This window comes from Polypterus senegalus, chromosome 3, assembly GCF_016835505.1.
Source record: "Polypterus senegalus isolate Bchr_013 chromosome 3, ASM1683550v1, whole genome shotgun sequence".
Classification (NCBI taxonomy): domain Eukaryota; kingdom Metazoa; phylum Chordata; class Cladistia; order Polypteriformes; family Polypteridae; genus Polypterus; species Polypterus senegalus.
In genome coordinates, this window is record NC_053156.1 from 112,691,158 (window position 1) to 112,703,480 (window position 12,323).

At 37.2% G+C, this 12,323-nt stretch overlaps 1 protein-coding gene across 2 annotated transcripts in view; it reads left to right on the forward strand.

Moving 5' to 3' along the window:
• Positions 1-484: 484 nt before the first annotated feature.
• The window catches only part of rspo3 (R-spondin 3), a 46,978-nt gene continuing 35,139 nt past the window's right edge, over positions 485-12,323 (forward strand). Inside the window, exons 1-2 of one of the 2 annotated variants that reach the window (XM_039747819.1) lie at positions 485-1,373; positions 9,028-9,219. In XM_039747819.1, coding sequence (XP_039603753.1) covers positions 1,277-1,373; positions 9,028-9,219 — 289 coding nt within the window. In that variant the 5' untranslated portion in view covers positions 485-1,276. Of the gene's footprint in view, positions 1,374-2,172; positions 2,360-9,027; positions 9,220-12,323 lie in introns of those variants that run through there. The other variant, XM_039747820.1, reaches the window with a different exon arrangement.

Sequence of the window (12,323 nt, forward strand, 5' to 3'; positions counted from 1 at the left end):
TCATTACAACCACCTTTTTTCCTTCAGTGTTGATTTTGAGAGGCAAGGATACACAGACAGAGAGACAGACAGACAGACAGATAGATAGATAGATAGATAGATAGATAGATAGATAGATAGATAGATAGATAGATAGATAGATAGATAGATGTTTGTTTGATGACCAAACTAAAAAAACCAATGTCGCTTGACGGATGCAAATGTTAAGTGCTGCATGGTCACTTCTCCTAAGCGTTGAAGGTTAAAATGTAAGGGTGATGATTTTTTATGTAAGCAAACGGGAAAGCGTGTCTAACACCACCGTGGGCAGAATTAATACACGTCGCCGGGAAAGAGAACGGCACATGTAACTGTTTTCCCTTAATGGCCATTTAAAAGTAAGTGAACTTCTCAGAAGGAGCGGAGCTCTTCTGGAGTTGTGGATGAGCTCTGGGAGATGTGGGTGTAGGTCTAAATGACGTGATGGTCTCGCCCTCCGAATAAACTTTGGATTGTCGGAGGGGAGAATGACTTCTCGTGTAGCAGCCAGTTTCTTCAGACTGCTGAGTCCGAGAGGATCAGAGAGAGAGAGAGAGAGAGAGAGAGAGAGAGCGCACATCAAATTCTTTGCACGGAAGGGAGACCCTCACATAGATCTGCAGAAAGGCGTGTTGGGCAATAACTGACACTTTCTATTAATTATGATCAGCTGCAATTTTTCTCTGACCCTGCTGATATATTCTTTTTGAGATCTAAGTTCACATCCGAGACACGCATGCTCATTACCGGATGATAAATTATTAAGTTCCATATCATTAAAAAAAAATTTATATATATATATATATATCTATATATATATATATGTATATATTTGCTCAAAAGGAAAAAAATATGCACAGAAGGGTGCGTTGCTTTAGCCTCAGTATGACTTCTTCATTCTTGCTGATGTAAGTCTGGTTGGAAAAGATCTGGTAAAATCTCACCTTGGATGTCTAAGTTAAGTCGCATTACCTCTCCGGCACTTCAAGAAAGAACCGTATTTAATGGAGCACAGCAAATCCTAAGGGATAATCTCTCATGCTCTTCTACATTACCTGGCCGTGGATTTTCAGACTTTTGACTGCAAGATGTTACCAGGAAAAGGACCCGTTTATTGCGGGGTGCTTTCTCTCAGAGTTGCAAAATCATCGGGCACTTTGCACATGTGCTCTTATTTTAGATAAATAAATACAAATATATTTGTACTTTAGTCGTTGCCGAGGACATTGTTGTAAAGAAGAAACAACCTGTGGTTACTATGCAATTGCGACTACTCTCCTTGGTTTTAATCTTTGTGCACTTTATGGAGTATAGTGACAGTCAACACGCCTCCAGGAGCAGGCGGCAAAGACGGAGTGAGTAGCTGGATGCTTGGATTACTCATTTATTTCACTTTTTAAGTATTGTGTGGGGCTATGTTTTAAATATCTAGTATTGATGCGTCTAACTTGTTTGCAGGCTGCAACTCTCACCTTATTATAATTTATTTTTTAGTAATGCTGTCCTTAAAATGACATATCTATTAAATTTTATACTGTTCAGTTATAAATCCCTCTCTTATAAATACACGCATTCACTGGCTGTGCAGAGCCACAACTGCGGGCTGCTTATGCGGCGCGCTGCCCCTCCGGCTGCACTCGCAGTGTCGCTGCTGTCACTTAAAAAACATTTTGCTGTTCTTCAGTAAACTGCCGCGTTTCGATCGGCTAACTTCGACTAACACGTGATTTTAGGAAACTTCACGAGTGTCTGTCTATACAAATAAATCATGGGACGTACATATGTATCGGAGTGCTAGTGTTTGTAACGCGTTAATTGGAATAAACGGGTTATTCAGCGGGTGGAATGTAATTAGTAAGGATTTTTTTTTTCTTAATATCTCACTGATTACTGTTAAATGGTTAGCCCATTGCTTTGGAGAGGCGCACGTTATTATTCGTTGTAAATCGTGGTGGGTGTTAAGAAGCACGTTACTCACCAGGTATCGCTCCAGTACAAGAAAGTGCGCTTTTAACAAACTAATTACAGACAATCTAGTGTAACTAAGAAATTAGGTCTGAAGGAACAATTAAGGAAATTACAGACTCGGGGAAATCGAAGCAGGTGTTCTTCAAGTTTAACTAAAGACACCATTTAAAACATCATTTAGCGTTTCCACGTGAAATGTCGGCTTGTAGCCTATAACCGCTATCATAACCATTTTTTTCGGGGAGCAAAATACATGTTTTCACCACACACTTATTGATCTGTGGCATTTACAGAACCCTTTCCATCAATCCGCTGAACCCTTTTAATCTGGTGGCTGAAAGACGGAGCCTCTACCGGCAAAATCGACCTTAAGGTGGGTGCCAACCGTGGACAGAGATTCAGTCTGTGCCGTATAATGGTAGCTTAAGAGTGTTGCTTGCTGTATCAACAGAGCACCTAAAACACTTGGATGATCAGATAATAAAGTAGTTTATAAACGTACATTTAACTTATAGAAACTGGCATTAAACTTAGTGAATGGTACCGTTAGTTATCACTGTATAAATTTAGTTTGCAGCCATATACAGACTCAACACAGACTCCATAGTTACCACAGCCGATATTAATGCATTTTAATACAATAACATATCTAAATGCAAATCCGTCAAGCGATTGTTTTGTTCTTGTCTGATAGGCTACGAATTGCAATGCGGACTCATCAGTCCGAACGAGGGACTGACTACTGCTTCAGACTGTCCGAGTCTTAGGTGGACTGCAACACGCTGTACCATGAATCTGTAATAAACTAAACAAATTGGCTACAAGACTAACCTAAAAGGATCAACAGAAAAACACGCTGCAAATGAAGCGAAAAACTATAAAATGAATGAAGGGCCAGTTACAATAAGGGAGTAAATTATAGCGCGGGAAAGGGAAAACAAGAGATGCTCGTCAGTTCACTTTCGACAGCTGTTTCTGAGACATTTAAATAATATAATATAACACGGCAATCAAAGAAATTTGTATCCACTGTCATAACGTATACTAACGACATAGATAGATAGATAGATCTAGGCTATCTATCTATCTGGGATCAGACCCGTTATATGTTGTCTGCGGAAATGTGAATCAGATTAAAGTGCTTTTAGATTTGGAATATAACTGCTAATGCGCTTTCGTAATGGGAAGTGTTTTTGGCTTCTGGATCAAGACATCATGATGCAGGATGTAGCAGCATAACGTGATGTTTGAGTACGGGTAACTTTACACTGTAGTTAAAATGCGATCTCACTTGAGCAAGTGGTTTATACGAGTTTTATAAATGCGCTTACTTAACAGTCTCGCATTTAGTCGCCAATTCGACGGCGAATCCCCCTTTTCCATTTGTTTGCATAAGGCGACATCTAACGGTCACCTGCAACAACGCGTCTGACAAAACAGCCCAATCACTTCTCCGAATTTGCCATCACTGTATGTGGGATGGAGAGGGTGAGGGGGGTCTTGGATCCGGTGACGTTTGAGCACTCGGTGATAGCGAGGAAACGTTTGTCATTCCACTAATTGGACTCTCCGAATATGAAATCCAGTATATGTAGCACACAAAATTACCAGAAGAATTAGTGTCAACCGCTGAAAATTTTACATTAAAGGGGACTTTAATAGATACTGTATGACTTTTTTTTTTTTTTCATAAAAATCTACCACCATTGTTAGTTGCGATGTGTTAAACTATACGCTCTACAACACCGGGGCAAATTCATTAATTGGAATACGTTGGTTCAGAAAATTGACAATTTCTTTTTTTTAACAATCATGGAGACAACAAAATGATGATCAGCGTTATTAGGTCCTGGCCTGGTAAATGTAAGTGCGAGTGTGCGAAAGTAACTGCGCCCAATTTAAAATTTGCGCTCGCCGCTTCGAGTAAAAGTTAAGACCTCTCGCGAACGGTAATGGAATAAATAGGATTGTGTTTTACAATTCAGTATTCAAACATTTAGTATTAAATCAGTTGTGCTCGTTTGATAACTAAATGTGGCGCAGTGATTAGCGCTACTGCCTCATGACACCAGTCTTTGTAAGATTTTTTTTTTTTTTGCATTATCCACGTTCTCTGGTTTTCCTGCCCCATTTAAAAGTCGTGTATTGAGGTTAATTGGTGGTTGTAAACCGACCCATTATGTTTCAGAATGCATACGTACGTGACTGAGCCCTGCTATGCTGCTGGAACAAGGACCAGCAAAACCCCCCAGAGAACCTGGATTAGATTATGCGGGTTCGAAAAAGGACCTATTCATTTGGCTACTGAAATTTTAAACTTCCCATTTTACAGAGATACCGCTAAGTAGTAATATAACACAATATACATTTTGTTGGGGAATTAACATTCATTGAACTCTCAGCAGGAAATCTATTTCATTTCTTCAATTTTTTTGTAATAAAAATAATTCTGGTTTTGCGACTTCCTCCCTTCTAGATGAGTTCCAGACGCCCGGTGCACCACATCATAGAATAAAGAGCTTCCTCTACTTTAATTTGGGTGGGGTGGTTGCGGGGAGGTGGGTCTCTAACAGGCTGAGTAAAGTAATATATGCCCTCCTCTACCAGCCCACTCCCCAGCTCTTTTTTGATTTTAACTTCCATTGCACTTTAAGATGTTAATTGTACTATTTCGCGCTCCTCTTATCATGTACTAGCACCGTTATGCTATTTCTAGACTGTCAAAGAACGATCGTGGTGAATAATGATATTAAGAAAAAGCTATTTGCATAAATATGAGTGGCTGTTCCTAATACTTAACGAGCAGTTACTTAAGACCTACTGAGACTGCCGGAATTGGAATCCTCAAAAAAAACAACTGATGAGTAAGACATAAACATCGCATTTTTTTATAATAGCGTAGTATAATATTGCCATATATTTTAAATTCTTTTGGACGAAGTGTTCAAAATAATGTCAAAAGCACCAGCACGCGAGTGTTCCTTAGCCGGCGCCTATTATCTAAATACGCTTTACAGACTTGAGACAGAAGTGCGCATCAATCCAGGAATGGGAAGGCGTCCATCACGAGGGCTCAGTTCGGAGATGAGGGCAGGGCACGTCATTACTCGCTTTGTGCTTAAGGTCACGACCAGTTTGGTATGAAAACACTGAAAACGAAAAAAAAAACAAAGAAAAAATCGTGTGTGAAATATAGCAGCGCCTACCATGCACTGTACTCATTTGCTAGAACTGATTTTTGAAATGTTCATGACTTAAAAACATGTCAACCGCTAGTGATAAAGCAATTCGTTGACAGAGAGTCTCTGCACTCGAGATAAGCGGAGCAGAGAGCAGCGAAAGATTTTCGATAAAACCCAAAAGTACAAGAGCTAAGGCGTGTTCCATCGTAAATCGTTTCAATTAAATCGAATTGTAGTGTGCAGTTTCTTCACGGAAATCCTGCAATCTGAATATGTGTGTTCAATTCCTTGTGTAAAATCAAGTCATTGAAGCGTTCAGACCAGACTACATTTTTCAGTTTACATGGTTATGCTAAGTAAGGCCCGCTCTCACAGGTTCAATTTCCTTAAAAAAGTACGATTGTCATTTTCGATTCTTTCTAGTAACTGTAAACTTCATACCAAAAGGTTTTCCAACACTCTTAAATAACGGCCCGTGAATGGCACTTTATGGTTCTTTACTGGGTCTTGTGGTTCCTCAAAGAACTATTTCATGATGGGAAGGGTTCTTTGCATATCAAGTTGGCTCTTTGTGCTTTGAAAAACATAACATAAAGAAAAATATCACAAAATTTTCATGTATGACAGGCTGCAGAACACTAACAGACTACAGAAAATGGACTTAGCCATAGTATTTCACAAATCTGTTACCATCTTTTCATGATTGTTTAGTATCTGGAGCCAGTTACGGATCTCAATAAATAAAAGTTCTTTCTGGAACCTTGATGTGGATGTGTGTTTTGGGAACCAAAAATTGTTCCCCTATGGCATATATTTGAAGAACCACTCTGGTACCTTTATTTTTACAACTGAAAGGTGTGAAAACATTATAATTCTTTTTTTCTATCTATCTATCTATCTATCTATCTATCTATCTATCTATCTATCTATCTATCTATCTATCTATCTATCTGTCGAATTTTATTTAAAGATCTGTCCAGACCAGCGGTGCTTATATTTTGCAATAAATTCTCTGCTTCCCTTTCATTCCAAGGTTGGTGCGAGTTCAGAATTCAACCAGGGACTCATGCCAACATTTGGACTCCAGTTGTAAAATTGTCTGTGTACCACACACAAATATGTCAAAACGGCTTGGAAATGATTTGTTTCCAATTGTGAAATGAAGTACAGTATCAAAAGACCTTTCTGTATTTGAACAAAATGGAAAAAAAAAACAGTGGAGAGACTATAAGGTCTTATGAGTGTTTGTTTTATCCTACCATGTTATTATTACTATTATTTTAATCTGTACTCTCTTCAACGGCCTTCATAATGAACATTCGATTTAAATATTTCACACTGAACATTATTAGACCCAAACATCAGTCCTTAATTTCAATGAAGCAGGCCATGATCATAGTACATTTTTAGCAGCACTAATTTAAACTCTTACAGAATAACTGTGATGCCTTTATAAATGAGTGCTTTAGCATTTGTACTATATAATAACAACCCCTAACCACTGACTTCAATGATTTCACATTAAATAACATAACATAGCATAGCATATCAAAAAACAGATATGGACTTCAGAGCCTTTTCTAGCAGCACTGGGCGCAAAGATGGCACCAATCTGGATGTGATGGTAGTCCATCTCAGGGTCCACTCACAGACTCGCACCATTCATTTAAGAAAATCCAGTGGATACAGAATCATTTTCTACTTAAACAATATGTGACTGTTTGTTATGGAAGGTTATTTGTGCCAAAATTAAATACAATCCAACTTATTAACTACATTGCAATGTACATGCATGTAGTACATTTAATTTTGTGTCATAATTAAAAACATCAACCAAATGATCATTTGCTTTCCACCCTAGCGTGCAATTTTTGCGTCAGTTTAAAATGCAATGCAAAAGCATACTGCATTTTAATTCATGTCCATATATCACATTTTGTTACTAAAAACAAAGCAATTGCATTTCACTTAGTGGTTTCTCTGAGTGTATTGCATTTTGATTCAAGACCACGCATTAAGAATTGAATGTAATCAAATGACCAATCAGCATTAAAAGGTGGGGCAAGGGGCGTAAACATATGGGGTACGAGGCATTCCACTGCTAAATAGGCCTCTGTTCTAGCAGCAAGCATACCTTCATTTAATGTGAAGTGATTAACCGAAAAAGTGAGAAGTGTGTGTTGTGTCTCGCTGAAAAAGTTTACTCTCATGTTAAGTCATCTAAATAATGTGTTGTGCATGCCTACTATCGTATTGTTACATTCTTCTTATGATAGTCCTGACCAACATATCAAGAAACTTAGCAATAGCTGGTACGATCACCAACATCTGCAGGTATCTGGAAACCATTTGTAGGAGAATATTAAGGTATGGATGCCCCAGTTCATGATCTACATAATTGTATGGTATAGCTCTTGAATGCATTCTAAGAATGTTACTATAGCACTTAGAAATTCTTCTCCTGTTATAAAATCATCAATTACACTGCCAGCTTCCACGTGTTCACTGAGATGGCAGATCTCCTGCCTTATCAACTCCTATTCACCATCTTTGGCACTCAGTGAACACACTTGTGATTGAACGCCTAACTGTTGAGTCACTTCTTAATGCTGATTGGTCATTAGATTACATCCAATTTTGGCATGACTAATACGTATCTTAAGTCGAAATGCGATACATTTGGAGCAGCCACTGAGCAAACTGCAACACAGTTGCATTGCTTTTAGTTATGACATGTGATCTGCGGACATGAATTAAAATGCAATATGCTTTGGTATTGTATTTTGAACTGTCGCAAAAATTGTGTGCTGTAGTAAAAAACAAGCAGCCATTTGGTTGATACGTTTTTAATTGTGACACAGTAAAACTGTGCCAAAATTAAATGCACCACATGCATTTGTATTACATTGCAGTGTAGTTAACACATTGTATTGGATTTAATTTTGGCATGAATAATATTTCATGGTTTATAAGCATAAATGTTATCATGAAACTGTTACTATGTGCGCTTTTAATTTTGCTCAATTTGCAGACTAACAATTAGCTTGATCTGATAACATTTTACAATATCACATGAATTTATTATGAATTATCATGCATTAAAGCAGTGATGTGACTTTGACATGCATTTAGAACATTTATTTTCTGCTTAAAAATTATGCTTAGTGTGTTATTTTTTCATAAAACCACGATTTGAATTGTTACTGCATTAATATATCTACTTAAAAGCAAAGAGCAGGATATGAAAGCTATCTATCTATGTAGTGTATAGTGCCTTTCATATCTATCTATCTATCTATCTATCTATCTATCTACAGTTCATATATATACAGCAGTATGTACATTAAATACAGTATTATTAAACAGATGCCGAAATGCAATAGGAGAACAATACAAAACTATAATGTGTATCATAAACTCAAAAAAATGTGTACAACAGAATCCATGTTTAACCTCTCAGTGTCCTCAAGAAGTGCTTATAATGGCCCTACTAAACTTGAAATGCCACAACACTTACCTCTATAGATGGATCATCCTCTTGCTGTTTAGGTCACAAATCAAACTAAAACCAGCTGAGGGGGAAATAAAAAAGAAAACTTTGAAACATCTTTTACTTTGAAACATCTTTTGAACTGGTAATAGCCCTTATTCTAAGCATAAAAGCCCCTCCAGGCTTGGCAATATATTGCACAGATTCCAGCTGCCCTGTCAGATGTTATTACTTGCTAGATAAATGTTTTTTTTTTCTACATTTGCTAATTAAAATGCTTCTTGAAATATGAAAATTATGGTTCTCATGTAGAAAAGTGGGAAAGACATTCCCAAAATTTAGAATAATTTTGCTTGTTTTTACTTCCAGCACACCCTGGAGTAAGTCACGGTTGCCAAGGGGGATGTGCGACGTGTTCTGACTACAATGGGTGTTTGTCCTGTAAACCGAAAATGTTTTTCTTCTTGGAGAGGAATGGAATGAAGCAGATTGGAGTGTGTCTGCCCGCATGCCCAAGTGGCTACCATGGGTCAAGATCGCCAGAAATTAACAAATGTCTAAGTAAGTTTTATTGAAAGGTGAAAGATTGATGGATTCTCCTGGAAAAATGAGCTTAGGTAAACAGAGAGGTCGAGACAGGCTGTTTTTGCATTAAAAAGTGTTCATAAAAATGGACAAAGAAATAACATTTATTTTGCCTGCCTATGAGCCTTCTTTTGGGATTTCAATGTTTGGTTTTCTGATATGAAGCATATGCACCCTTGTAAGCAAAAAAAAGTAATGTTTTAAAGCAATAAACATACTGATATTATAAAGTTAAACACTTTTGATCATTCATAAAAAGGCAGATTAAAAGAAAAGAAACATATCATGTTGATCTATACTTCAAAACACACTTGGGAGAAATATCCATCAACTTTTTACTTTAGTAGTTTGTCTCTCAATGCACATGCAGAGACACACAGGAAAGAAGTCAACATAACCATATCAGCCTCCTCTTAAAACCACTGACTGCTTTCCTGTGTCTCCTTTTCTTTCTTGTCACCCACCTTGCAATTACACCCTCACAGAGTGTGGCCCAGAGCTAAGGCGCTGAACTCTAAGCTGTGGGGATGCTAGTCCAGTCCTCACTAGTGACTTAGTATATGCAACCTCTGAGCAAGTCCCTTAATCTGTCTGTGCTCCACCTGTGGTGAAATAAATACAAGCAATTATATGGTTTTGTACAAAACTCAGAAGTGAGTACACTTGAGATTTATTTATTTTTTTCTAACTTTTGCTAGAAAGCACCTTTTCTTCTTCAGAATTCGGGTACCTTCTTCTAAGTGAGTCAAACCAACTTCTCAAGTGAAGTTTGTTATATTGACACCAGTAGAACTGCATGACTAGTTGTATTTTTTGCATCTGACTAATGTAAAATTCTAAAAATTGCCATAGGGGCACTGCTATCTGGTGGCTTTAGCCATTACTTTACTGAAGAGTACCTTCTGCCACCTCTTCTATTCTATTGTCAGTGGAAACCCATTAAATTCCAGAATGACATAATCACTGCACCTAAACATGTCTTAAGTCGAGTTCTGTTGCTCCAACATTCTTTCAAGCACCTAGCTTTTCCCCTCAAGTCTATATCTCACACTTCTATTATCTTAACTGTTAGCAAAAATAGGCTTAATTTTGGTGTCACGTAGTGATTGCCACCTGCATATTGAGAACAGCATGCACACTGAAGACTGCCGTTCTGCTTTCCTTATGGCAAGAAGAGGGCTGCCATTTAGCATGACGAGTAAAATGTTGCTCGCCATACTGAACTGTTTGTCTTTATTGTATATCATGCTAGCTTTTGATAACAGGAAATTTAGATTGGGAATTACAGAAATTTTGACCAATGATTACATGGAAATTTGTGAATTTGACTTACAGCTGTCTACTCCAGATATTATTGCCCTATTCTAACATAAGACCACTGATACAAATAAATGCAATCAAATGAATAAATAAATTCAGCGTTAACATATTTAATTAAATTAATGTTTGCCAAAAGTCTCCTGCATATCTTAAGAACATTGTCATCCTTTATTTCCATTTTTTGTTATCAGCAATCCTCCCATATCCTTTTTTTATTACCATGACCTGATGTGGCATCAGGGAACTCGGGTGGAATAAGTATTATGGATTTGGTTTGGAATGTTCCATTTTCAAATAACAGGTTGCTTCACTACCCACAACATCAAGTGCTTCCATAGTAATATACGTGTAATTCTTACATGATCACTCTTTGGATAGAGAGATAACTCAATTTTGACTTTGTCATTCTTTTTGACAGCTTTTTAATGTATGGACCACCTAGATGTAAGTATGCATTAAGAGGAAGGGCTATAAAGTAATTGGTGTTAATGCACAGTTTGTGGTTCTTTGTAAGCTCATTTTCACTCCTTTGGACTGTTTATAAAAATTTGAATGATAATTCTATAGCTTCTATTTGATTTCTAACACATTTTCATTCTGATAGTGCATACTCTTCTATAGACTAGTATTTTTTTACTAACTTAATGGACAGATAATTCTCCTTCCATTATCAAAAGATTCACACAACTCTTGATGAATATCTCCCATATTAAAACAGTGGCGATTGAACTCCAGCTAATTATTGGGATTGCCCAAAACAGTCTGCAACGCTTTCTAAAACTCCTTTAATAAAGAATAAGAAATTTCTGCAGCTTATTCCATGCGGAGTTTTTAAATGTTGCTCTTGTTGCTGTGGCACCATTCCCTTGCACAGGCACATTTGGCCCTCAAAATGGCATTATACAGAGTTATGGTTGAAAAAAATTGACTGTTATTGAATTTCTTGTAGCAGAGAAGGCAAAGGAACAGTTAGACTCTTGGGGATTGATAATGAGATTATTGAATAAGTGAGGAAATGGCTGTGAGTTCAGGATTTAGACTGGTATAAGAAGTGAATAAATTCTCTTTATTTCCTGCTGTTGATGTTGATGGAGATTATACAGAAGAAAGGAGTTTAGCAAATGCATTTAGTTATATTATGCATATACTAGCTGTGCTGTTAGTCTGAGATGGTTTGAAATTTAAGTAATCAACAGAGATGTTGCAATACACCATGCTTTGCATATGTCTCTGTTATATGCTATTTGGTGTGGGATTCACAAAAACACTGCTCATGTTTGTGATGCTCCATCTATTAGAATGACAAATGCTATGTATTTTACAAAAAATGTCTGTAAGCAGCCAAATGGACACACAGACACAATCGTTTTGTAGCTCTGTAGTGAATTATTAGCAAGAAAAATAATGTTCCAAAAGTTTCTGTCCAAACCTACTCTTATTTAAAACTTTAAAGTCGTATTGGCCATGTCTGTGGCTTTGTGAGTATGGAATGTCTGATGAACAAAGACAAGACATACAAAGAGAGAGGAACATAAGGCAACAGTGATGGTGTACAGGGGTTCCTAAATTCACGAGGTGATCAAAACGAGATGGACTTATCATTGTATCACAGTGTTCATTGTACTGAACAGGCATTTTGCTGTGCTAGTAGTATAATAACCTCAGTCAACATACCATTTCCTTTTAAATCTTTATGATTATTTATTGGCTAATAAAAATAATTAATCCAGCTCAAGATTTCAGCATCAGACCCTAGCGGG